This window comes from Scyliorhinus canicula, chromosome 19 (genome assembly GCF_902713615.1).
Source record: "Scyliorhinus canicula chromosome 19, sScyCan1.1, whole genome shotgun sequence".
NCBI classification, from domain to species: Eukaryota; Metazoa; Chordata; class Chondrichthyes; order Carcharhiniformes; family Scyliorhinidae; genus Scyliorhinus; species Scyliorhinus canicula.
The window spans coordinates 38,754,757-38,779,266 of NC_052164.1; the positions used below are offsets into that span (position 1 = coordinate 38,754,757).

Genomic DNA, 24,510 nt, shown 5'->3' on the forward strand with positions numbered 1-24,510 from the left:
TTTAGTTAGGGGTCCCTCTAGTTAGGGGGTCCCTGTGAGAGGGTTCCTTTAGTTAGGGAGACCATTTAGGGGAGTTGCTTTAGTTAGGGAGTCCCGCTAATTAGGGGTCTCTATGGGGGTGCCTTTAGCTAGGGGATCTCTGTGGCACAGTTCCTTTAGTTAGGTGGTGTCTGCAGGGGTCCTTCTATTTAGGAGGTCTCTGTGGGGGGTTCCTTTAGTGAGCGTGTCTCGGGGGGGGGTCCCTTTATTTAGGGGTCTCTGAGGTGGGTGCTTTCAATTAGAGGGTCTCTGTGGAGGAGGGGGGTTCCTTTTGTGAGCGGGTCTCTGGGGGGTCCCTCTATTTAGGGGTCCCTGGGGGTCTACCCATTAAGGGAGTCTCTGGGGGGGTTCCCCCACTTTGGGGGTCTCTGAGAGGGTCTGGTAGAGGAGGGGTGGGCAGCTAGTGCATTGTGAGATGGGAGGGTGACCCTCGGATGAACTTTAGGGGCAACTCCCTTATGGAGTTATCCCCTTGGCCCAACGCGAGGTCCACTGCGTCAGGCTCACCCTTGGTGAGACCTGTAGTAATCCCAGCCCACGTGACTCCTGGCCCAGGGGACCGGAGTATCAGGGAGGGCTGGAGAACAGAGTGCCGAGCCTGCTAAATGAATGTAAACAGGTCATTAAGACCCATTTGCATTCATTTACATCTTCCTGCAGGTGCGTGGGTGTGAACCTCGGTCCCACCGCATTCGGATCGGCACCCGGTGGCAATCCTGATTTTTCAATTTTCCACTGCATTGGGGACCCCGTTACTGATGGTGGAGAATCCAGGCCTGTATGTTTTCAGGAAGCAGTTAGGTATGCCGCTTGGGGCGAAGGCAGGATCAAAGGATTTGGGGGAAAGTACGAACTCCGCAAAGCCATCCAAGATGCCAAGAGAGAATATCAAACTAAGCTAGAGTCACAGACAGACTCTCGGCGGTTGTGGCAAGGACTAAACAACATAACGGGCTACAAAGCGAAGCCGAACAGTATCTCTGGCAGCAGCGCACCACTCCCCGATGAACTTAATGCATTCTATGCTCGGTTTGAGCAGGTAACCAACAATCTGCTGTCGAGTGCCCCAGCAGCCCATAATTCACCCATTCCCACCATCACAGTTTCCGAAGTCAGATCGGCCTTCCTGAAAGTGAACCCACGGAAGGCGATGGGCCCGGACGGGATCCCTGGTCGTGCACTCAGAGCCTGCGCATACCAGCTGGCAGAGGTATTCACAGACATCTTTAACCTATCCCTACTCCACTCCGAGGTCCCCACCTGCTTCAAGAAGACCACCATCATACCGGTACCAAAGAAGAACCAGGCAACATGCCTCAATGACTACCGCCTGGTGGCCCTGACGTCAGTTGTAATGAAGTGCTTCGAGAGGCTGATCATGAAGCCCATCACCTCCATACTCCCGGAACGCCTTGACCCACTTCAATTCGCATACCGTCGCAACCGGTCCAAATCAGACGCCATTTCCCTGGCCCTACACTCATCCCTAGAGCATCTCAAAAACAAGGACTCCTACATCAGACTCCTATTTATTGACTACAGCTCCGCCTTCAACACCATAATCCCAGCCAAGCTCATATCAAAGCTCCAAAACCTAGGACTTGGCTCTCCACTCTGCAACTGGATCCTTGACTATCTGACCAACAGACCACAGTCAGTAAGAATTAACACCAACACCTCCTCCACAATAGTCCTCAATACCGGTGCCCCGCAAGGCTGCGTACTTAGCCCCCTGCTCTACTCCCTGTACACACACGACTGCGTGGCAAAACTGGGTTCCAACTCCATCTACAAGTTTGCTGACGATACGACCATAGTGGGCCGGATCTCGAATAACGACGAATCCGAATACAGGAGGGAGATAGAGAACCTAGTGGAGTGGTGTAACGACAACAATCTCTCCCTCAATGCCAGCAAAACTAAAGAGCTGGACATCGACTTCAGGAAGCAAAGTACTGTACACACCCCTGTCAGCATCAACGGAGCCGAGGTGGAGATGGTGAGCAGTTTCAAATTCCTAGGGGTGCACATCATCAAAAATCTATCCTGGGCCACTCACGTCGACGCTATCACCAAGAAAGCACAACAGCGCCTATACTTCCTCAGGAAACTAAGGAAATTCGGCATGTCCACATTAACCCTTACCAACTTTTACAGATGCACTATAGAGAGCATCCTATCGGGCTGCATCACAGCCTGGTATGGCAACTGCTCGGCCCAGGACCGCAAGGAACTTCAGAGAATCGTGAATACCGCCCAGTCCATCACACGAACCTGCCTCCCATCCATTGATTCCATCTACACCTCCCGCTGCCGGGGGAAAGCGGGCAGCATAATCAAGGATCCCTCCCACCAAGCTTACTCACTTTTCCAACTTCTTCCATCGGGCAGGAGATTCAGAAGTCTGAGAACACGCACGAACAGACTCAAAAACAGCTTCTTCCCCACTGTCACCAGACTCCTAAATGACCCTCTTATTGACTGACCTCATTAACACTACACCCTGTATGTTTCAACCGATGCCAATGCTTATGTAGTTACATTGTATATCTTGTGTTGCCCTATTATGTATTCTCATGTATTTTCTTGAATTCTGTTTAGTTCCCTTTTCTTCCATGTACTGAATGATCTGTTGAGCTGCTTGCAGAAAAATACTTTTCACTGTACCTCGGTACACGTGACAATAAACAAATCCAATCCAATCCAATCCAATCCAAAGTGGGATCAGGCTATTGAGTTGGATGATCAGCCAAGATCATAATGAATGGCAGAGCAGGTTCGAAGGGCTGAACGGCCTCATTCTGCTCCTATTTTCTATGTTGCTATGAAAGTGTAAGAAAAAATATGTTTATGATGGAACAGCAACTGAATGGTCAATACTGAGGTTGGTAATATCAGTTGGAAACATCAATTGGCATTGGTGCTTCAATGGAAATGAATGTGTAAAATAACGTGGTATTCCCATTCCTGATTACTAATCAGTGACCCTTTGTTGGAAAATGTATCGCTACGCAAGATGCTGAGATCACAGTCAACCTCCCATTCCCCACTCTTCATAAACTTCAGTTCACTTCAAACTTAGTTGCTCATACTCTATCCTGCATCAAACAGCACTCAGCGCTGACCTATATTGATCCTGATTCCCCGTTGCCTTAAATTCTCATCCTCATGTTTAAATTCTTTCATGGAAATATCTCTCCATAGCTCTGTAACCTCCTCCAGTGCTACATTCCCATCTCCATTCCTGACTCAACCTCTTGTTCAACCCCTCCTAATTTTTTCCCCCCATTGCTTGGCAGTCATTTGTTTTTTAGCTGTCTGGGGAATGCACTCTCCAAATCCTCCCTAATTCTTCCAGCTCCCTCATTTCCCTCAAGGCCCTCCTTTATATCCAACTTTTCATCCAAACAATTGGTGTTAATCACCCTACTCATTCCTCCATTGGCTTGGCTGCTGTGTTTCCCTTTCCTATCAGTGAATTACTTCAGGTTTTACAGAAGGTCCTATATAAATGCAGGTCCACTTCCAGTGGCCGCCATGAGCTGAGAAGTTGCATGAAGGGTGGCTCCCATTTGGAAACTCTTTTTTAGACCTTTTTGACCCAATGAATGGGTAACTAACCAGGAAAGAAACCACACTAATTTGACTCTCATCAATAAATCAACCGGTTTGTGATGCCAGCGACCACCACACAGGATGCAAGGGGAACTAAAGCACGCAGAGTATAACCCCTGCATCGGAGTCAACAAACCCGCGTGGCGACACAAATCCAAATATGGCGGACCCAGCAGAGTCGTCGACACCATCCCAGTCTTTGAGGGAGAGGCTGATGGAGTTAATCTCAATAGAACTCCAAAAGGACAGAGAGGGCAGTAAGGGAGGACCTAATGTCAGTGATGGAGACAGCAATCGAGGCCGCGCTGGTCCCCATATGTGGGTTGATGGGCAGGGTGGAGCGACGGCTGGAGGCCCAAGGAGTGACAATCCGTGAAATGGAAAAGGCTGTCATCAAACAGGACGAACGAATCGCCTCACTTGAGGCCGAAATAATGATGTTGGCAGCGACCCACAAGACTCTGAAGGCCAGAATAGATTACCAGGAGAACAGGTCTCGTGCCAGAACCTCCGGATCGGCAGGCTTCCAGAGGGCACAGAAGGTCGGAGTCCAACTGAGTTCATATCAAAGATGCTCAGGAAACTGGTCAGGGAGAAGGGCTTCACTAAACCCCCAGAGGTAGACCGGTCCCACAGGTCGATCCGCCAGAGGCCATGACCCAGGGAACCACCGTGGGCAGTAATCATCAGACTCCATAAGAACCAGGACAAGGAACGTTTCCTGAGTTGGGTGAAGAACATGCAGACTTGCAACTGGTAAGGACACGCCATCCGTGTCTACGAGGACATTAGGGCTGACCTGGCTAAATACCGAGCGGAATTAAATATGGCCAAGGCGGCACTTTTCAAAAGCAAAGTGTGATTCAGCATGCAAAACTCTGGGTCACGTACAAAGGCAGGGACCATTTTTTTAACACGCTGGAGGAGGCAAACAAATATATGCAAAGGGATGGACTGGGCAAGAACTGAGTGGGAGGGCACGAGGTCATTTATGAATGTTGAAGATTATGCATCGTTTGTGTGGTTATTTTCTTTTCTTTTTGTGGTTATTTTCATTATGCTTCTTTCTGCAGATGGCTGGTGGGGGATGACCACATGTATTCGCATTGTTAGTTATTTTACAGGTCTCGTGGGTTTTTGTGGGTTATGGTTACAGGGCGTGACTGTACAAGGAGTGGGGCTATTCCAGCCGGGCAAGGAGGTATCTGGTACTCCTACTTGGGCATCAAGGCCAATCTTCCGCCAACTCTAAACAGGGTGACATTGAATAGGGAAAGTAATAATTTGTGACTTGGGGGGAATCAGATGGGCCGGAGTCATTGGGCTTTGTTTCCGAGGTGGGGCTGCCACCAAGCTCGTGAACATGCTGGAGAATGGGAGCAACACGAGAGGTGGGGTCATGATGGTCTCCCGAGAGGGAGGAGACATCTGGCAGGGGTGGGGGTTAGTGAGCGGGCAGGGTGTGGCAGGGTCCTGGGGGCACGACAGGGTGGTTGGGAAGGGGGGCTGGTGGAAGAGGGGGTAGATTGTTCGATCGAAGGGGGGGGCAAGGGAGCTGGGTAGATTAAGAGGGGATGAGGGAGGCTACCATGCTGGTCCTATGTTCCCTGGTTAGGGGGATTGGCTGTGCTAAAATTGCCCCTCGGTGTCGAAAAGATGTGTAGGTTGGGTGGGGTTACAGGGTTAGGACGGGGAAGTGAGCCTAGGTAGGCTGCTTTTTCAAGGGGTCGGTGCAGACTCGATGGGTCAAACGGCCCCCTTCTGCACTGTAGGAATTCTATGATTGTAAGGATATTATTTCCTCTTTAAGGACGCTGGTCGCCGCTATGCCAGAGTGGGACAGAGGATGGCGCTGGGGAATGAATCTGATCTTCCCCCACTTTCTCCACCCCCCCCCCCCCCCCCCCCCAAGCTCTCAAGACACTAAAACAAACCCATTACGCGATTTGCCAGCTTGATGCGGCTGGAGTGAAGGAGAGTGGAGTGGGGGGGTGGGGGGGTTGGTGGTGGTGGAGGAAGAGTGTGTTGGTGGTGGTGGAGGAGGAGGAGGAGGGGGTGGGGGGAGGTGGGGGTACAAGGAGAAGGATTCGGGGACAAGCAGCCTCCAGGCAAAGTGGATGGATGGCTGAGATCTGAGAGACGGCCGGGAGACACTCTCTAGTGATGTCCCTGTCATGATGCCACCTCTTGCGGCTTTGCGATTCACTCTCGTGTGCTTGCTGGGCTACACTGTGCCGGCTGCCTTCGCCAGAGCGCTGCAGCTTCCAGCCGTCCGGGGTGAGTACAGCCAGCTCCGATCCAGGGAGATTGCGACGCCGGGGCCGGCCAGTTGGGAAAGCGGGAGGGGAGGGTGTGGGTGGACACACTCACACAGAGCACGTTCATCGGTGCTGCACAATGACCCTCATTCCTGCTCTTTGTGGGCGGCAAGGGAGGGGGAAGAGAGCCCGGGTTTGCTGCAAAAAGCCATTGGAAGGAATTGAGCTGAACAATGAGTGGGGAGGGAGGCGAACGATAGGCAGTGGGGGTGCGATCCATTGCAGTGTTCTTCATTCAGAGCGAAGCGGGCGGGAGGGGGGGGGGGGGGGGGTGTGAATGTTGCTTTTGATGTTCTCTTGAAGCTCCAGTCCCCTTTTTCCCCCCGTTGTCGTTGGGTGCGTTTCATCGGGAGTTTCAGCGGCTGAAATAGACGAGGACGTGTGGATTTCAGCCAAGGCAAAAACCCTGTTGGTATTGTCAACAGGGTGTGTAACAAGAGGGTCGGTCCCAGGCCGGGTTTTCTCTACGTGTGCATGTTTACAATGTAGCCAGGCGCATTCCCCATAAGCTCTGTGTGTGTGTGTGTGTGTAAAGATGTTTCTTATTATGATTTTTTTTTTTGCATTGTTCCATCCTCCTTCCTTTGATCTTGTTTAGGGTTAAAAGGGGATAACCGTGTTCAGGATGATGTGTTATTTCCTGCGGTGAGGAGTATTTTGGGCTGATTTCTTCACCCTGAGAGAAATACTGTGGTTCTGCCTTTAAATTGAGAGAGGAAGGGAGGTCATCATTGACCTGAGTGGCGTTACATTCACTGGTTCGTTTAATTTGCTTAATGTGAACAGTTTAAAAATCAGAGATGGCTTTTAAACTCAGATACATTGCTACCAGCCATTGTTTTTGCTCAGTGGTACACTGCAGTGTCGTTGAGGAGGGGGGGGGGTTACAGCCACCGACGATTTGTAATCTGAGATTGAGCTATTTCCCCAGGTCACACTCCCATTACTCGTCCAGACCAGACAGGGCGATCCCCAAGCTTCATTGAAATCCACCCCCACAAAGGGGAGTGGAGGAGGGTAAGACCTTCTTTCCCTGGGGGATAGGTGACCCTGCTCTGGTGCTGCCTATGATACTGTTCATAACAGGAAGAAGCTGTGCCCCCAGTGTACAAACAGCTTGAAAGTGATCCCAGGGTACTGTTTGCCTGTGGTAATGGCCATTCCCCAAATATGAGTATTTTAGTGAATGTGAGAAGCACCTGCAGTGGGGGAATATGAAATGGGCAATTTTCATCTTCAGTATTGAATTTCCTACCCCTTCCCATACTCGCAGACATTTCTGCCATTCTATTCTGCTTCATGTTGGGAGCGAGATGTGAGGGTAGCCTGCAAATATATGGGGTGGGGGGGGGGGGGGGGGGGGGGGGGGGGGGAGAGGGCTGCCAAATGCTCATTGTATGCACTTAGAGTAGGGAGTCATAGGTCATCCTGAGCATGGAGATACAGCCAGACTCCATTGTGGAATCAGACTGACATCCGTTAAGTTTACAGTGATGTAATGGTTATCTTGCTGTTCTAGTAATCCAGAGAGCGTGGAACTCAAATCTCAGCAAGACAGTTTGAGAAGTTGAATTCAGTTTGTATTTTTTAAATCATCTTGAAATAAAGCAATATTGTAATTTTTGTGAGATTGCCATATAAAGTCAGGTGGCTCACAAATGTCCTTCAGGGAAGAAACATTCCTGGCCTCACCGAGGTTGACCTCTGTATGACTTCAGTCCCAACACCAATCTCATTTGATCTGAAGTCACTGAGCAAATGACCAAGTTGTATCAAACCAGGGCAATCTGGGGTGGGTAATGAATGATGAATGACAGTCTTGCCTACAATGCCCATATAGTGGAAGTGAGTTTAAACATATCCACCACACATGTGCATTCTCCAGTGGAACTCTGTGTGTCAGGGGTCTGATTTTCCATATCATAGTGAATGTTGCACTGCACTAAATTTCAGTTCTGTCTGAAATCAACTAATTTTGTATTGGTCAGAGATTGAAGTGGAAAGATGTTTTTGAACTGACTGGCTCAGCTCCAAAGGGAAAGCCACCTTTTACACAGCAGCCAGGCATCAAGTAATGGGAAATCACATCAAACAAATTATAAAATGATTATACCTGACTCCTGCAATTAAAAATTAAACTGAAGACTGTAGTTACTCTTGAAAGAAATTGTACAACGAAAACCTACTGGTGAAATTCTGAGTGCTTCCAGCCAAGATAATCTTTAAAAAAAAAGGAGTTTGTTGTTCGGGCAACAGCTCAGCAGGTTGAATGCAGTGGATTATGCAAATATGTCATCTGATATGCATGATTTACATTCAGCTGTTGATATTGTGAACCTTGGATAAAGGACAACAAGATGTTTGTATGAATCCAGTTTGGCTCACACTGACCTGATGTCCCTTTCAGAGTTCAAGAGGTCTATTCTTCCTTCTCGACAGCCACTCCCTACCATCCCCCCCCCCCCCCCCCCCCCCCCCCCCCCCCCTCCCGTCAGTTCACCAGTTTTAAATAACAGCCTTAATGGGAATCAGAAGGGTCAGGTCCAACAGCATTCAAGCAGCTCAACGCCACCCGTTTGATCAGCACCCCATTCACCACTTTAAACGTCCACTCCATCCACTACTGACACACAATGGCAGCACGGTGTACCATATGCAAGATGCACTGCCACAACCTGCTAAGCCTCCTCCGACAGTACCTTTCAGTTATGTGACCTCTATCATCAAAAAGGACAAGGGCCTCAGATGCATGGGAATACCATCACCTGCAAGTTTACCTCCCATGTCACACACTGTCCTGACTGGGAAGTATACTGCTGTTCCTTCACTATTGCTGGGTCAAAACCCTGGAACTCTGTCCCTAACAGAACTGTGGACGTACCTAAGCCCGATGGGCTGCAGCAATTCAAGAAGGTGGCTTATCAAGAATTTCTCGAGGGCAAATAGAGATGGACAACAAATGCTTGCCCTGCCAGTGATAATTTTATTCCTTGATAGAATAAAACGTAGTGAGCACGATTTGATGTGAATCTTCAAAGCACGTGCAGTGTATGCCATTTGAATAGTTGACAGATGTTTTCCATCCCCAGCACACAGAATTATCAACCCTTCTTTTGTTCCCATTCAAAGAAAGCTGTGACCGTAAGAATGTAAGAAACATGAGCATTAGTGGACCAAATGCTCCCTTGATCCTGCTCCACAATTCAATATAATTTTGGCTGATTTTCTGCCTCAAGCCCACTTGCTTCTCTGGTTCCCCCATGTTCCTTGATTCCCTGAGAAACCAAAAATATATCTTTGCCCGCCTTAAATATCCTCAATGATGAAACATCTCCAACCCTCTGGGGTAGACAATTCCAATATTCAGCAGCAGAAATTTCTCTTCATGTCAGTCCTAAATGATTGGTTCCTTCTCCTACAGCCTGAGTTCTAGGTTTCTCAGCCTCAGCGCCTCGTCCGTCAATTATCTTCAGCATCTTGTATATCACAATGACATCACCCCTTATTCTTTCAAACTCCAGAGAGTAAAAGCTGACTTTTCACTACAGGAAAAACTTATCATCCGAGGGACCGAACTATTGAACCTTCTGTGGTCCGTCTCCAAGACAAGTATATCCTTCCTTAAATATAGGGCCTAAAACTTTGCATAAGTGTGGCCTCACTAAAGTCCTTTATAACTGGAGCAAGATTGAAATGGAATGTAAACAATTAAATCATAAGACATAGGAGCAAAATTAGACCATTTGGCCCTCTAGTTTGCTCCACCATTCAATCATAGTTGATATGTTTCTCATCCCCATTCTCCTGCCTTCTCCCCATAACCCCTGATCCCCTTATTGGTCAAGAACCTATCAATCTCTGTTTTAAAGGCACTCAGTGACTTGGCCTCCACAGCCTTCTGCAGCAATAGATTCCACAAATTCACCACCCTCCGGCGGAAGAAATTCCTCCTCATCTCTGTTTTAAAGGATTGTCCTTTCAGTCTGAGGCTGTGCCCTTGGGTTCTAGTTTCTCCTACTAGTAGAAACATCCTCTCCACATTCACTCTATCTAGGCCTCTCAGTATTCTGTAAGTTTCAATGAGATGCCCCCTCATCCTTCTAAACTCCATCGAGTACAGACCCAGAGTCCTCAACTGCTCCTCAATGGCATGCTCTTCATTCCAGGGATCATTCTTGTGCACCTCCTCTGGACCCTCTCCATAGGCCAGCACATCCTTTCTTAGATACGAGGCCCAAAACTACTCACAATACTCCAAATGGTGTCTCACATACAGTCTCAGAAGTACATCACTGCTGTTGTATTCTTGCCGTCTCGACATGAATGCAAACATTGCATTTGCCTTCCTTTTTTTAAATTAAGGGGCAATTTAATGTGGCCAATCCACTCACCCTGCACATCTTTGGGTTGTGGGGAGAAACATGGGGAGAATGTGCAAGTTCCACACGGACAATGACCCGGGGCCGGGATCGAACCTGAGTTCTCGGCCCCATGAAGCAGCAGTGCCAACTATTGTGCCGCCCCTTTTGTCTTCCGAACTACCAACTGAACCTGCATGTCAACCGTAAGAGAATCCTGAAAGGGTGGCACGTGGCACAATGGCTAGCATTGCTGCCGACGGTGCAGAGGACACAGGTTCAAATCCTGGCCCTGGGTCACTGTCCATGTGGAGTTTGCACATTCTCCTCGTGTCTGTGTAGTTTCTTTTTTTTTATTTTAAAATAATTTTTATTCAAATTTTCACAAAATATCAATAACAAAAAAAATCAAGAAAAGAAAGAACAACCCCCCCCCCCCCCCCCCATGTATACAAAAAAGAAAAAAATAAATTAACGCCCTTCATTAGCAATGAACAAATATACACGTCCCTTCAGCCCAAAACAAAGAAAATGTTCCCTCCCAGCCGGGTTGCTGCTGCTGCTGGCCTTTTTCTACCGTTCTGCCAGGAGATCTAAGAATGGCTGCCACCTCTTGAAGAACCCCTGCACTGACCCCCTTAGGGCAAATTTCACCCTCTCCAATTTAATAAACCCCGCCATATCGTTGACCCAGGCCTCCACGCTTGGGGGTCTCGCATCCTTCCACTGAAGAAGAATCCTCCGCCGGGCTACTAGGGACGCAAAGGCCAGATTGCCGGCCTCTTTCGCCTCCTGCACTCCCGGCTCCACTGCAACCCCAAATATTGCGAGCCCCCAGCCCGGTTTGACCCTGGATCCTACCATCCTCGGCACCGTCCTTGCTACGCCCTTCCAAAATTCCCCCAGCGCTGGGCATGCCCAGAACATATGGGCATGGTTTGCTGGGCTCCCTGAGCACCTAATACACCTGTCCTCGTTCCCAAAAAAACGGCTCATCCTTGTCCCGGTCATGTGAGCCCTATGCAGCACCTTAAACTGTATGAGGCTAAGCCTCGCACAAGAAGAGGAGTTCACCCTTCCTAGGGCGACCGCCCACGTCCCCTCCTCAATCTCCTCACCCAGCTCCTCCCATTTACCCTTCAGCTCCTCCACCGAGGCATCGTCTACCTCCTGCATCACTTGGTACGTTGCCAAGATCCTCCCCTCTCCAACCCACACCCCCGAGAGCACCCTGTCCTGGACCCCACGCGGCAGCAACAGAGGGAACTCCGCCACCTGCCACCTGACAAACGCCCTTACCTGCATGTCCTAAAGGTGTTCCCCGGGGGGAGCCCAAACTTCCCTTCCAGCTCACCCAGGCTCACAGACTTCCCATCTACAAACAGGTCCCCCAACCTCCTAACACCTGCCCTGTGCCAACTCAGGAACCCGCCGTCAATTCTCCCCGGGACAAACCGGTGGTTCCCCCGTATCGGGGCCCCCATCGAGGCCCCCACCTCCCCCCTGTGCCGTCTCCATTGCCCCCAAATTTTGAGGGTAGCCACCACTACTGGGCTCGTGGTATACCTCGTTGGAGGGAGCGGCAGCGGCGCCGTTACCAGCGCCTCCAGGCTCGTGCACACACAGGACGCCATCTCCATCCTCTTCCATGCTGCCCCTACCCCGCCCATCACCCACTTACGCACCATCGCTGTGTTGGCAGCCCAATAATACCCACAGAGGTTGGGCAGCGTCAGCCACCCCATATCCCTGCCCCGCTCCCGGAACACCCTTCTCACCCTCGGGGTCCCGTGCGCCCACACAAACCCCGTAATGCTCCTGTTAACCCGCCTGAAAAAGGCCTTCGGGATAAGGATGGGGAGGCACTGGAACAGGAACAGAAACCTCGGGAGCACCGTCATCTTGACTGACTGCACCCTACGCGCCAGAGACAGCGGCGGCATGTCCCACCTCTTAAACTCCTCCTCCATTTGCTCCACCAGCCTCGTGAGGTTAAGCTTATGCAAGGCCCCCCCAGCTCCTGGCCACCTGGACCCCCAAGTACTTGAAGCTCCTCTCCGCCCTTTTTAGTGGGAGCCTACCAATCCCCCCCTCCTGGTCCCCCGGGTGTACAACGAACAGCTCGCTCTTCCCCAAGTTGAGCTTGTACCCTGAGAAATCCCCAAATTCCCTGAGAATCCTCATCACCTCTGGCATTCCCCCCACCGGGTCCGCCACATAAAACAATAGGTCATCCGCATAGAGCGACACTCGGTGTTCCTCCCCACCTCACACCAGCCCCCTCCAGTTCCTCGACTCCCTCAGCGCCATGGCCTGGGGTTCAATTGCCAGCGCAAAGAGCAGGGGGGACAAGGGACACCCCTGCCTCGTCCCTCGGTATAACCAAAAATACTCTGACCTCCTCCTATTCGTGGCCACGCTCGCCATCGGGGCCTCATATAACAACCTCACCCAACTGACAAACCCCTCCCCAAACCCGAACCTCTCTAACGCCTACCACAAGTACCCCCACTCAACCCTATCAAATGCCTTCTCCGCGTTCAATGCCACCACTATCTCCGCCTCCCCTCCTACCGCCGGCATCATTATAACATTCAAGAGCCTCCGTATGTTAGTGTTCAGCTGCCTCCCCTTCACGAACCCCGTTTGATCCTCGTGGATAACTTGCGGCACACAGTCCTCTATCCTTGTGGCTAAGATCTTCGCCAACAGCTTGGCGTCTACATTTAAGAGTGAGATCGGTCTGTATGACCCACACTGCAGGGGATCCTTGTCCCGCTTAAGGATCAAGGAAATCAGCGCCCGGGACATAGTCGGGGGCAAAGCCCCACCCTCCCTTGCCTCGTTGAAGGTCCTAACCAACAGGGGACCCAACAGGTCTGCATACAACTTATAGAATTCGACCGGGAACCCATCCGGCCCCGGCGCCTTCCCGGACTGCATGCTCCCTATCCCTTTGACCAGCTCAACCGGCGCCCCCAGTCCCTCCACCTGTCCCTCCTCCACCCTCGGAAATCTCAACCGGTCCAAGAAGCGCCCCATCCCCCCCTCCTCCGCTGGGGGTTCGGACCGATACAGTTCCTCATAAAAGTCCCTGAAGACCCAATTAATGTCTACCCCACTTCGCACCACATTCCCTCCTCTATCCTTAACTCCACCAATCTCCCTGGCCGCATCCCGCTTACGGAGCTGGTGCGCCAGCATCCTGCTCGCCTTCTCCCCATATTCATACACCGCTCCCTGTGCCTTCTTCCACTGAGCTTCTGCCTTTCTGGTGGTCAACAAGTCGAATTCAGCCTGGAGACTATGCCGCTCCCTCAGCAATCCCTCCTCCGGAGCCTCCGCGTATCTCCTGTCCACCCTCACCATCTCCCCCACCAGCCTCTCCCTCTCTCTCTGCTCTCACCTCTCCCTGTGGGCTCGAATGGAGATCAACTCCCCCCTAACCACCGCCTTCAGCGCCTCCCAGACCGTCCCCACCCAGACCTCCCCATTGTTATTGGCCTCCAGGTACCTCCCGATACATCCTCGGACCCGCCCGCCCACTTCCTCGTCCGCCAGCAGCCCCACCTCCAAGCGCCAAAGCGGGCACTGGTCCCTCTCCTCCCCCAGCTCGAGGTACACCCAGTGCGAGGCATGGTCAGAAATGGCTATCGCCGAATACCCAGCATCCTCCACCCTCACAATCAGCGCCCTACTCATAACGAAAAAATCAATCCGGGAATAGGCCTTTTGCACATGGGAGAAGTATGAAAATTCCCTGGCCCTCGGCCTCGCAAACCTCCATGGATCCACTCCTCCCATCTGGTCCATAAACCCCCTCAGCACCTTAGTTGCCGCTGGCCTCCTCCCCGTCCTCGATCTGGATCGATCCAATGGGGGAATCCAGCACCGTGTTAAAATTCCCCCCCCCCCATTATCAGGCCCCCGGCCTCCAAATGCCCAACATGCGCCGCATGAAACCCGCATCGTCCCAATTCGGGGCGTATACATTGACCAGCACCACCCGCTCCCCCTGCAGCTTACCGCTTACCATCACATACCTCCCGCCGCTGTCTGCCACCACATTCGACGCCTCAAACGACACCCTCTTCCCCACCAGGATCACCACCCCCCGATTTTTTGCATCGAGCCCCGAATGAAACACCTGGCCTACCCATCCCTTCCTCAATCTAACCTGATCCGCCACCTTCAGGTGCGTCTCCTGAAGCATGGCCACATCCGCCTTCAGCCCCTTCAGGTGCGCAAACACGCGGGCCTGTTTGACCGGCCCATTCAGTCCCCTCACATTCCAGGTTATTAGCCAGCTCAGGGGCATACCTGCTCCCCTCCCCCGCCGACTAGCCATTACCCTTCCTCAGCCCGCCACGTGCCCGCGCCCCCCGCTCAGCCCGTTCCCCACGGCGGCAGACCCCCATCCCGACCCCCTCCACATACTCCAGCTCCTTCTTGGCCATTCCAGCAGCAACCCGGTACCGCCCCCCCCCCAGCTAGGACACCCCCTAGCTGTGTTGCTCCAGCAATTGTACTCCCGCAAGTCAGCTGACTCCTACTGACCCCGGCTACTCCCGCCACTTCGCCGACCCCTCCCAGCGTGGGCCTTCCCCTCCTCCCCAGTGTCCACCAGCAGACTTTCCTCCTCCCCCTCCCGCTCTAAAGCGGGAAAAAGCCCGTGCCTCGCAGCTCCGGCCCCGCCCCCTTCAACCCTCAGCGCGGGAAAAAGCCCGCGCTTTCCACCTGCCCGACCCCACCTCCTCTACAGCAGCTCCCTTTACCGGCCCGGTCCCCTCGCAGGGCCCCAACCCCCCTTCACACCATCAGCCCCCCACACTGCAGGTCTGCCCCCCTCCTCGAGCCCATCCAACAAACCCAAGCAGAAAACAGTGCCCCACCCGCCCTGAAAACACCAAGAACCAACATTAAACAGAGAACCCCCCCCTCAAAATATAACAGTTACATGCAGACCCCCACACCCAGCCCTCAGTGTGAGTCCAACTTCTTGGCCTGCACAAAGGCCCACGCCTCCGGTCCTTGTAGGTGACCCACAAACGCGCCGGCTGTAGCATGCCGAACTTCACTCCCTTCCTGTGCAGCACCGCCTTCGTCTGATTGTACCCGGCCCTCTTCTTTGCCACCTCAGCACTCCAGTCCTGGTAGATCTGCACCACCGCATTCTCCCACCTGCTGCTCCGCTCCTTCTTGGCCCACCTGAGCACACACTCCCGGTCAGCAAACCGGTGGAACCGCACCAGCACCGCCCATGGCGGCTCATTCGGTTTGGGTCTTCTTGCCAATATTCGATGGGCCCCTGAAAGGACCCAACTCCCATCAGCGAATTTAACATGATGGCCACATAGGCCCCCATGTCTGACCCCTCCAGCCCTTCCGGAAGGCCCAGGATCCGCAGATTTTTCCGCCTCGACCGGTTCTCCATCTCCTCGAACCTCTCCTGCCATTTTTTATGGAGCGCCTCGTGCATCTCCACCTGCACCGCGAGGCCTCGTCCTCTCTTTCGGAGGCCTTTTGTCGGATCTCTCGGATCGCCGCCCCCTGGGCCATCTGGGTCTCCAGCAGCTTGTCAATTGAAGCCTTCAATGGCTCCCTTAAGCTCCCTGAAGCAGCGCTGGAGAGTCTCCTGCTGCTCCTGCGCCCACTGCCTCCATGCCTCCTGGTCTCCATCCGCCACCATCTTGTGCTTCTTCCCTCGCTTCTGCTTTGGCGCTGCAACCACTTTCTTACTCGCCCCACTCCTGGTCCAGGCGATATACTGCCGGGGAAATGTTGCGGGCTCCTTCCCACGTCGGGAAACGTCGAAAAAGTACCGCTGGGAGCCCTAAAAAGAGCCCAAAAGTCCATTCCTGGTGGGAGCTGCCGAACATGCGACTTAGTCCGCATAGCCGCAACCGGAAGTCGTCTGTGTAGTTTTCACCCTCACAACGCAAAGATGTACAGGTTAGATGGATTGGCCATGCTAAATTGTCCCTTATTTGGAAACAAAATAATTGGGTACTCTAAATTTATAAGAGAAAAGGAAACAAAAGTCTGGCACAGTGGTTAGCATTGCTGCCTCACGGCGCCGATGTCCCGGGTTCGATCCCAGCTCTGGGTCACTGCCCATGTGGAGTTTACACATTCTCCCCTTGTTTGGGTGGGTTTTGCCCAGCAACCCAAAGATGTGTAGGGTAGTTGGATTGGCCACACTAAATTGCCCCTTAATTGGAAAAAATGAATTGGGTACTCTAAATTAATAAAAAAAGAGAATCCTGAACTAGTTAACTGAAAAGGAAGCAGCTCTCTCGCAATGACTGATTTTTGAGATCACTACGCATCCAACATTTACCATACCCAAGTCTGAAGTTCAGCATCAATGTAGAAATCTTTCCTCAACAGATCCCTGTATCAACCGTGTTTCAGTGGTAATACTCTGAGTCAGAATTCTGAAAATTCAAGGTCCTCTCCCAGAGTCTTGAGCACCTAATTCAGGCTGACATTTGAGTGCAGTATTCTGCCTTTTGGATGACACATTATAACAAGATTCCGTCTGCTCTTGAGTAAATGCAAAAAAGGTTCTTCTGGTACCCTGTCTTACATTTATCTCTCGGTCAACAACTAATACAGACTATTTGGCCAGATTATTTAATCACTGTCTGCGGGTATTGTTATTTGTAAATTAGCTGTCCCATTTCCTACATTACAAAAGTAGCGATGCTTCAAAAATAGACCATTGTCTTTGGAATGTCGAGAGGGTGCAAGTGGCTCAATGTAAAGGCAATTATGTATTTTTCCTTCATTCTATCTGTGGAAGATCATATCATTACATAAATGTAACTCCCACTGCATATTGGAGACCAAATTCAGTATCACAACTAGTTTTGCATGCAGCCCATGAGTTCGCACTGTAGGTACGTGCTCCAATTATGTCAAAATTAGTCATTTCAACCACTCCTCGAGGCGTAACGTTCTGTATTCTAACCACTCAGTGGGTAAAGGAATTTCACCTGATTTCCCCGTTGGATTTATTGGTCACAATCTTAAACTTATGACCTCTATTTTATGATTCTTCCATAAACCGAAATATTCTTTATATGTCTAGCCTACCAAACCTTTCATAATCCTGAATTTCTCTTATCAAGTCACCATTCAGCCTTCAAATCTAATGTTCAAATTATTTTTTAAAAACATATTTTATTAAGCGATTTAAACCAAAAAGAGAACAAATAAGAATCCTCATAATAAATAAATAACACCCCTCCTAGCAGTTCCTCTCCATCCATCCTGCCTCCCCTGTTTTTGCCCCCGATAACCCCCTCCCCCCCCCCCCCCACCTCCCATAAATGGTTTCTATCTCCGGGGGCCCCCCACAGACCCTCTCAAAGCGAACTTGATTTTTTTTCCAGCCGAAGGAATTCTGCAAGGTCACTCATCCACACCCCCAGCTTCAGCGACCCTGAGTCCCTCCACTCCAGCAAAATCTGTCTCTAGGCTACCAGGGAGGCAAAGGACAGGACATCGGCCTCTCTCGCCCCTGGACACCCAGACCTTCCGACACTCCAAAAATCCCCACTTCTGGACTCGGGATAACCTTCACCTTCAGTACCTTGGAGATAACCAACAAAATCCCCTCAGCTTTGGAGAACCCCAAAACATGATGGACATGGTTTGCGGATCTCTCTGCGCACCGCCCACACCTATGCTCCACCCCCTCGAAGAACCTGCTCATTCTGGCCACCGTCATATGTGCCCTGTGAGCCACTGTGAATTGAATAAGGCTAAGCCTAGCACACAAAGAGGACGCTTTCACTCTCCCCAGAGCCTCCTCCCGTAATCCAGCCTCCAACCCCCTCCCCAGTTCTTCCTCCCACTTCCGTTTAACTTTTCCTATCGGGGCACCCTCCCAATCCATTACTTCCTCATAAATCTCCGACACCCAGGGCGTCATGTGGCGCAGTGGATAGCACTGGGACTGCAGCGCTGAGGACCCCAGCCCTGGGTCACAGTCCGTGTGGAGTTTGCACATTCTCCCCATGTCTGCGTGGGTTTCACCCCCACAACCCAAAGATGTGCAGGTTAGGTAGATTGGCCACACATAAATTGCTCCTTAATTGGAAAAAAAATAATTGTGTACTCTAAATTTATTTAAAAATAAATAAATAAATAAATAGATAAATCTCCGACACCCTACCCTCACCAACCCCTGAATTCGACACCACTTTGTACTGCAGCCCCGGGAGTGGCAGGTCCTGCAAGGACAATGCCTGCTTCCTGACATAATCCCACACTTGTAAGTACCGAAACCAGCTCCTACTCCTCTTCCAAAGCCTCTAAGCTCACAAAGCTACCCCCACAAATAGGTCCCCAAACCGTTCAATACTCACCCGCTGCCACCCCTGGAACCCCGCACCCAAACCCCGGTGGTGCAAATCCCACAGATCAGTGCCCAGACCGAGACACCTTCCAACCTCTGGTGCTGCCGCTACTGTCCCCACACCATCAGGGCCGTCACCACCACTGGTTTTGTGTGTACCTGGCTGGCGAGAGAAGTGCCTTCAAAAGTGCCCCTAAACTAGTTTCCTTACTAGAGGCTGCCTTCTTCCACTCCCACACCGACAGCATCCCCACTACCTACTTCCTAACAATAGCTATATTAGCTGCCCAGTGATAGTTCATTAAATTTGGCAAGGCCAGCCCGCCCCTGCAACGTCTCAATTCCAGCAACACTTTCTTTACCCGTGGGGATTTGCCCGCCCACACAAACCCCAAATTCAAGGCATTATAACACGCCTTTGGAATAAAGATTGGAAGGTTCTGAAAAGCAAATAAAAGCCTCGAAAGCACAGTCATTTTCATGGGCTGCACCCTCCCCGCCAGGGATAGCGGGAGCACGTCCCATCTCTCAAAATCCCCCTTCACCTGCTTTATCAACTGCGGCAGATTCAATTTGTGTAGTTGTTCCCATCACCGCACCACCTGGATGCCCAGGTACCTAAAGTTCATCCCCACCATTTTAAAAGACAGCTTGCCCAGCCTCCTCTCCTGTCCCCTTGCCTGAATCGGGAAGATCTTATTCTTCCCCATGTTTAGCTTATACCCGGAAAACCGGCCAAATTCCTCTAAGATGCTTATGATCCCCCCCGATCCATCCCAGTGGGTCCGAAACGTAAAGCAATTGATTGTCCGCATATAGCAAACCCCTATGCTCTTCCAACCCCCCACCCCCTGCACTATCCCTCTAACCCCCTGATGCTCTAAGTACCATTGCCAATGGATCTATTGCCAAGGCAAAAAGCAACAAGGAGAGTGGGTATCTCTGCCTTGTCCCACATTGCAATCACAAATACTCCAAACTCAGCCGATTCATCCTTAGACTCGCTACCGAACCCGAAATAACAACCGGACCCAATCCACAAACCCCTGCCCAAACCTGAAACATCCCAGTACTTCCCATAGATATTCCCATTCTACCCAATTAAAGACCTTTTCCACATCCATGGCAACCGCCACCTCCATCTCCTGTCCTTCCGGGAGCTTCAGTATCACATTCAATAAGCGCCTAACGTTCGACGACAGATGCCTCCCCTTTACAAACCTCATCTGGTCTTCCCCTGCACATTCGCCTCAATCCGCAAAGCCAAGATCTTTGCCAACAACTTGGCATCCACATTTAGAAGCGATATTGGGCAGTAAGGTCGGCACTGCTCCGGGTCCTTGCCCTTCTTCAAAATTAATGATATCGGCGCTACTTCTCGGATGCCCTTACCAGCATGGGCAACAGATCCCCCTGAATGTTTTATAAAATTCTATCAGGAACCCATCCAGGACCCCATACCTCTACCCCGGCCAGCATACTCTTATCCACCACAAAGAAATCGATCTGCAAGTACACCCTGTGCACATGGCAGAAGTATGAAAATGAGCTCCTTTGCCACTGCTGGCACCCTCCCCGACCACGGACTCGACTGGTCCGTCTTGGCTCGATAACCATATTAAAGTCCCCCCCCCCCCCAATAATCAACCAGTGTAAGTCCAGGTCCCCAATATTAATCGGCATCATTTCAGTTTGGGGCATAAACGTTCACCAGGACCATTGGCATCTCCTCCAGTTTCCCGCTCACCATCACAAACCTTCCCCCCCGCACCGAATCTGCTACTATATACCCCACCTCAAACACTACCCGCTTATTTGTCAGCACCACCACCCCTTGCATCCAAAAAAAACCTTCCCCACCCACCTGCATTTTCATATACAGTGGAAAACCTGCCCTACCCACCCATTCCTTCGCCTAGTCTGGTCCCCAACCTTCAAATGGTCTCCTGTAAAAATGCCACATCTGCCTTCAAGCTCCTCAGATATACGAACACGTGTGACCACTTGATTGGCCCATTCAGCCCTCTCACATTCCATGTGACCAGCCTGGTCGAGGGGCACCCCACTCCCTTCTGCCGATCAACTATAACCCTTCATGGGCCAGCCCCCGACTCGGGTCCCGCGACCCGCCAGGCCCACCCTCGGATATCCACCGTCACCAACCTCAACACGGTTCAGAAAGAGGCCATTCAGTCCATCATGACTGCGCAGCCAAAAGGAGAAAAAAGATACTAGTCGCTCATTTTAATCTCACTTTCGAGCACCTGGTCCCATTGCCGTACAGGTTACAGCACTTCGGGTGCAGATCCTGGTACCTTTTAAGTGAGTTAAGCATATCAGCCTCAACCACCAACTTAGGCAGTGAATCCCTGATGCCCACCACCCTCAGGGTTTTCCTCATGCCCCCTCTGATCCCTCCACCAATCACCTTAAATCCATGCCCCCTGGTAATTGACCCTCAGCTTGGTGAAACAAGTCTTTCCTGTCTACCTTCTCTAGGCGCGTTAGACATAAGTCGAATAAGCAGTATCTTATCGAAGCCCTCATGAAAATCCAAATATTTTCTGTCTACTTTTGACTCCTTCTGTCACTTGTTTGAATAATTCAATAAGGTTGCCCAAGCTTGCCTTCCCTTTAGAAATCTATATCATATTCTTTATAGTTCCTCGATATTTTTCTACATCATCTTTGAGAAAAGATTCCATTATCTTTCCTTCTCATCAATAATAATAAGCTAACTGCTCTAAATTTGGTGTTGTGTGTGTGTATCTTTTTTAATATGCATGATTGCGATTGGAACTGGGTGCTATCCTTTCTACATTTGATTAGTTTAGCAATTATTTCTCCCCTTTTTACCTCAAAAGACATTTTTTTGGAAGATTTTCTAATGTTATGTTCAGCATTTGTCAATTCAATATTTTGGATATTTCTCGGCCATTATCCATGAGTTTTATTTTGTGCCTGCCTCAGTAGCCCTTTCCTTACCTTGATTTTCTTTTGTTGTTTATGTGTCCATAGAAATTTTACTAGGGAGGCATTGGGATAGTGATATTGTCACTGGACTAATAAACCAAAGACCTTGGGTAAGGGCTGGTTTAGCTCAGTGGGCTAGACCAGCTGGTTTGTGATGCAGAACAAGGCCAGCAATTCCCGTTCAATTCCCGTACCAGCTTACCCGAACAGGTGGCAGAATGTGGTGACTAGGGGCTTTTCACAGTAACTTCATACTTATGACAATAAAGGGTTTTAATATTATTATTAGTAATGTTCTGGCGACCAGGGTTTGAATCCTGCCACGGCAGAGAATTACATTTTTAATTCAATAAAAATCTGGAATTAAAGTCTAATAATGACCTTGAAACCATTGTTGATTGTTGTAAAATCCCATCTGGTTCCCGAATGTCTTTTAGGGAAGGAAATCTGCCACCCTGACTTGATCTGGCCTCCATGTGGCTCCAGGCCCACAGCAATGTGGTTGACTATTAACTGCCCCCTTGAGGGCAATTAGGGATGGGCAATAAATGTTGGCCCAGCCAGCGATGCCCACGTCCCATGAACGAATAAAAAAAATATTTCTATCCCTTGGTTAATTAGTGTTGTTGTTCTTCTTTGCCGTTCTAATCGTTTATGTTTGCTCCTTTCCTAGCCTCTTCTATTTCCCTTTGTCAGTCTCTTTATTCTCTAATGTAACCATTGTGATTAGTTTTCATTTGTTGTTTCATTATTGACTAGGTTAATTTTAACAGTATCTCTTACAATCTATTGATCAGCTTTTTAGTAGTATTTTCCACTGCTACCTATGTCATTTTTTCAGTCTATTTCCTCCCGTTCTATTCTCATCCCTTCAATCACTTTGTTCTCCCAATATATCAAGTTTGTCTTTGTCTTATCATGATCTGAAATTGTACCGTATTATGATTGCTATTTTACATGCAGTGTCTCAAATCCGGCTACCTGGAAACTGGTAATGTCCGAAACCAGTCAGTTTTTAAAACTGCCATACACAAAATTTCAATTATTTCTAGACATGTAAAATAACATACGGGCTTGGTGGGCTAAGTGCTGCATTGGCACATCAACTAGTTATCAGCTTTATTTGCCTGTCTTTTCCTGTGGTCTGAGTGGCCCTCTGTGAAACAATGCTAGTTGCGTCCTCTTTTTGTACTACACTTGTCCCAAATGAGGGCAGGTACCCCCCTTCCCTTTCCCTTCTCCAACCTTTTGAAATAGTTAATAACTTGAAATATTTAACTTCCAGTCCTAGTCTTTATCCTGACCAGTTTCAGTTATACCAACCATACATGTCTCCTCGCAACAAATTTTTCCCTACAGTTCCCTTGTTTTCTTCAAATGCCGTGTCGATTGCTGTACAGGCGATTGTCTTCATTTCTATCACTTGTTCCAGTCATTTTAATTTTAACCAACGTTCTCTATCTGTTCACAAACTATTTTGTGACCTTTTATTCCGTACCTTTGTCTGACCTTCACTCTCAACTGCTGTTGCTTTCATCTTAAGGAGTATATTATTTTCATCTGATCCCGCCCTTGTTTTACGAGTTTAAAGTTCTGTTGGCAGCCCCATTTATCTTTTCTGCTCGCACTCTAGTGCCATTACATGTTGAGCTCATCTCAGCTCCATTCCCAGTGCGTATGCCTTTATTTTTTTTCCCCTTGAATTAAGGGTCCTTGATACATTAGTCTTGGCTCATTTGGTAGCACTTGTGCTTCGTTCATGTATTCAAATGACGCTCCAGAGACCTGACACAATACTTCGGCTGATGTCCGGTGCAATGTTGAGTGAGTGTTACCCTGGCAGGAGTGCTGCTTTTCGGATGACACTGAGTCTACCCTTTCAGGTGGATGGAGAAGATTCCACAACGTTAATTGTTGAAGAGGAGGGCAGTTATCCCAGTGTCCGAGCTGATTTGTATCTTTCATCCGACATCTGTAAACAGATTGATCTCACTGCTGTTTGTGGGAGTCCTCTGGTTGCAGGTTGCCTGTCACATTTCACTAAGAGCAGGTGACTACACTTCAAAAGTACAGAAACTTAAATATTCTGAACTTGTGAACGGGACTATATAAGTTCATAAGATCGGGGATAGCTTGGAAGTGAGGGCTCAAGTGGGTCGGTGCAGACTCGATGGGCCGAATGGCCTCCTTCTGCACTATATGTTCTATATTCTATATAGGAGCAGAATTAGGCCATCCGGCCCATCGAGTCTGCTCCACCATAGCTGAAACGTTCCCCATCTATTACCTACAATGCAATAGACCAAGAGCTAGATTGAAAAAATCAGCCAGAGCATCTCCTCCCTGGAACACATGGCCGAGGAGCAGGAGTAGGTAATTAAACCTCCCAAGCTGACATACCTTCTGCGGGATTCTCCGTCGACGGAATCCTCCGCATCGCTGGTAGCGCACCCACGCCTGCGAGTTCCTCGATGGCCACAATGGAAAACTGAGTATGTGAACTGAGATTAGATCATGGTGTCTATCAGCCTGACCAGAACACAGCCACTCTTGTGTGCACATGTAACATGAATGATTATGTTGAATTTTGCGCAATGCTCGTTTTGGGGTAGAAATGAGACCACCATTTGAGCTATTGCTTCTGTTGGAGGAGATGAGATAATACAGTAAGAGATAATACAGTAACAGTATCACTGCTAAAAATGATTTATCGAATTTTATTTTTTTATGAGTGTCGAGAAAGCCCTTTTCTGAATCACTTCTGAGACAGGTAAATACTGATGGCATTTGAAAACCAAACAGAAATGACAAGAAAGACTTGCCGTAGTATAATACCTTTCAT

The 24,510-nt window shown here is 49.9% G+C and overlaps 1 protein-coding gene across 1 annotated transcript in view; it reads left to right on the plus strand.

Annotated features, from left to right (window-relative positions):
- Positions 1 to 5,719: 5,719 nt before the first annotated feature.
- The window catches only part of fam171a2a (family with sequence similarity 171 member A2a), a 370,881-nt gene continuing 352,090 nt past the window's right edge, over positions 5,720 to 24,510 (plus strand). The window contains exon 1 of the mRNA XM_038778520.1: positions 5,720 to 5,931. Within this exon, the coding sequence (XP_038634448.1) occupies positions 5,829 to 5,931 (103 nt within the window). The 5' untranslated portion in view covers positions 5,720 to 5,828. The remainder of the gene's footprint in view (positions 5,932 to 24,510) is intronic.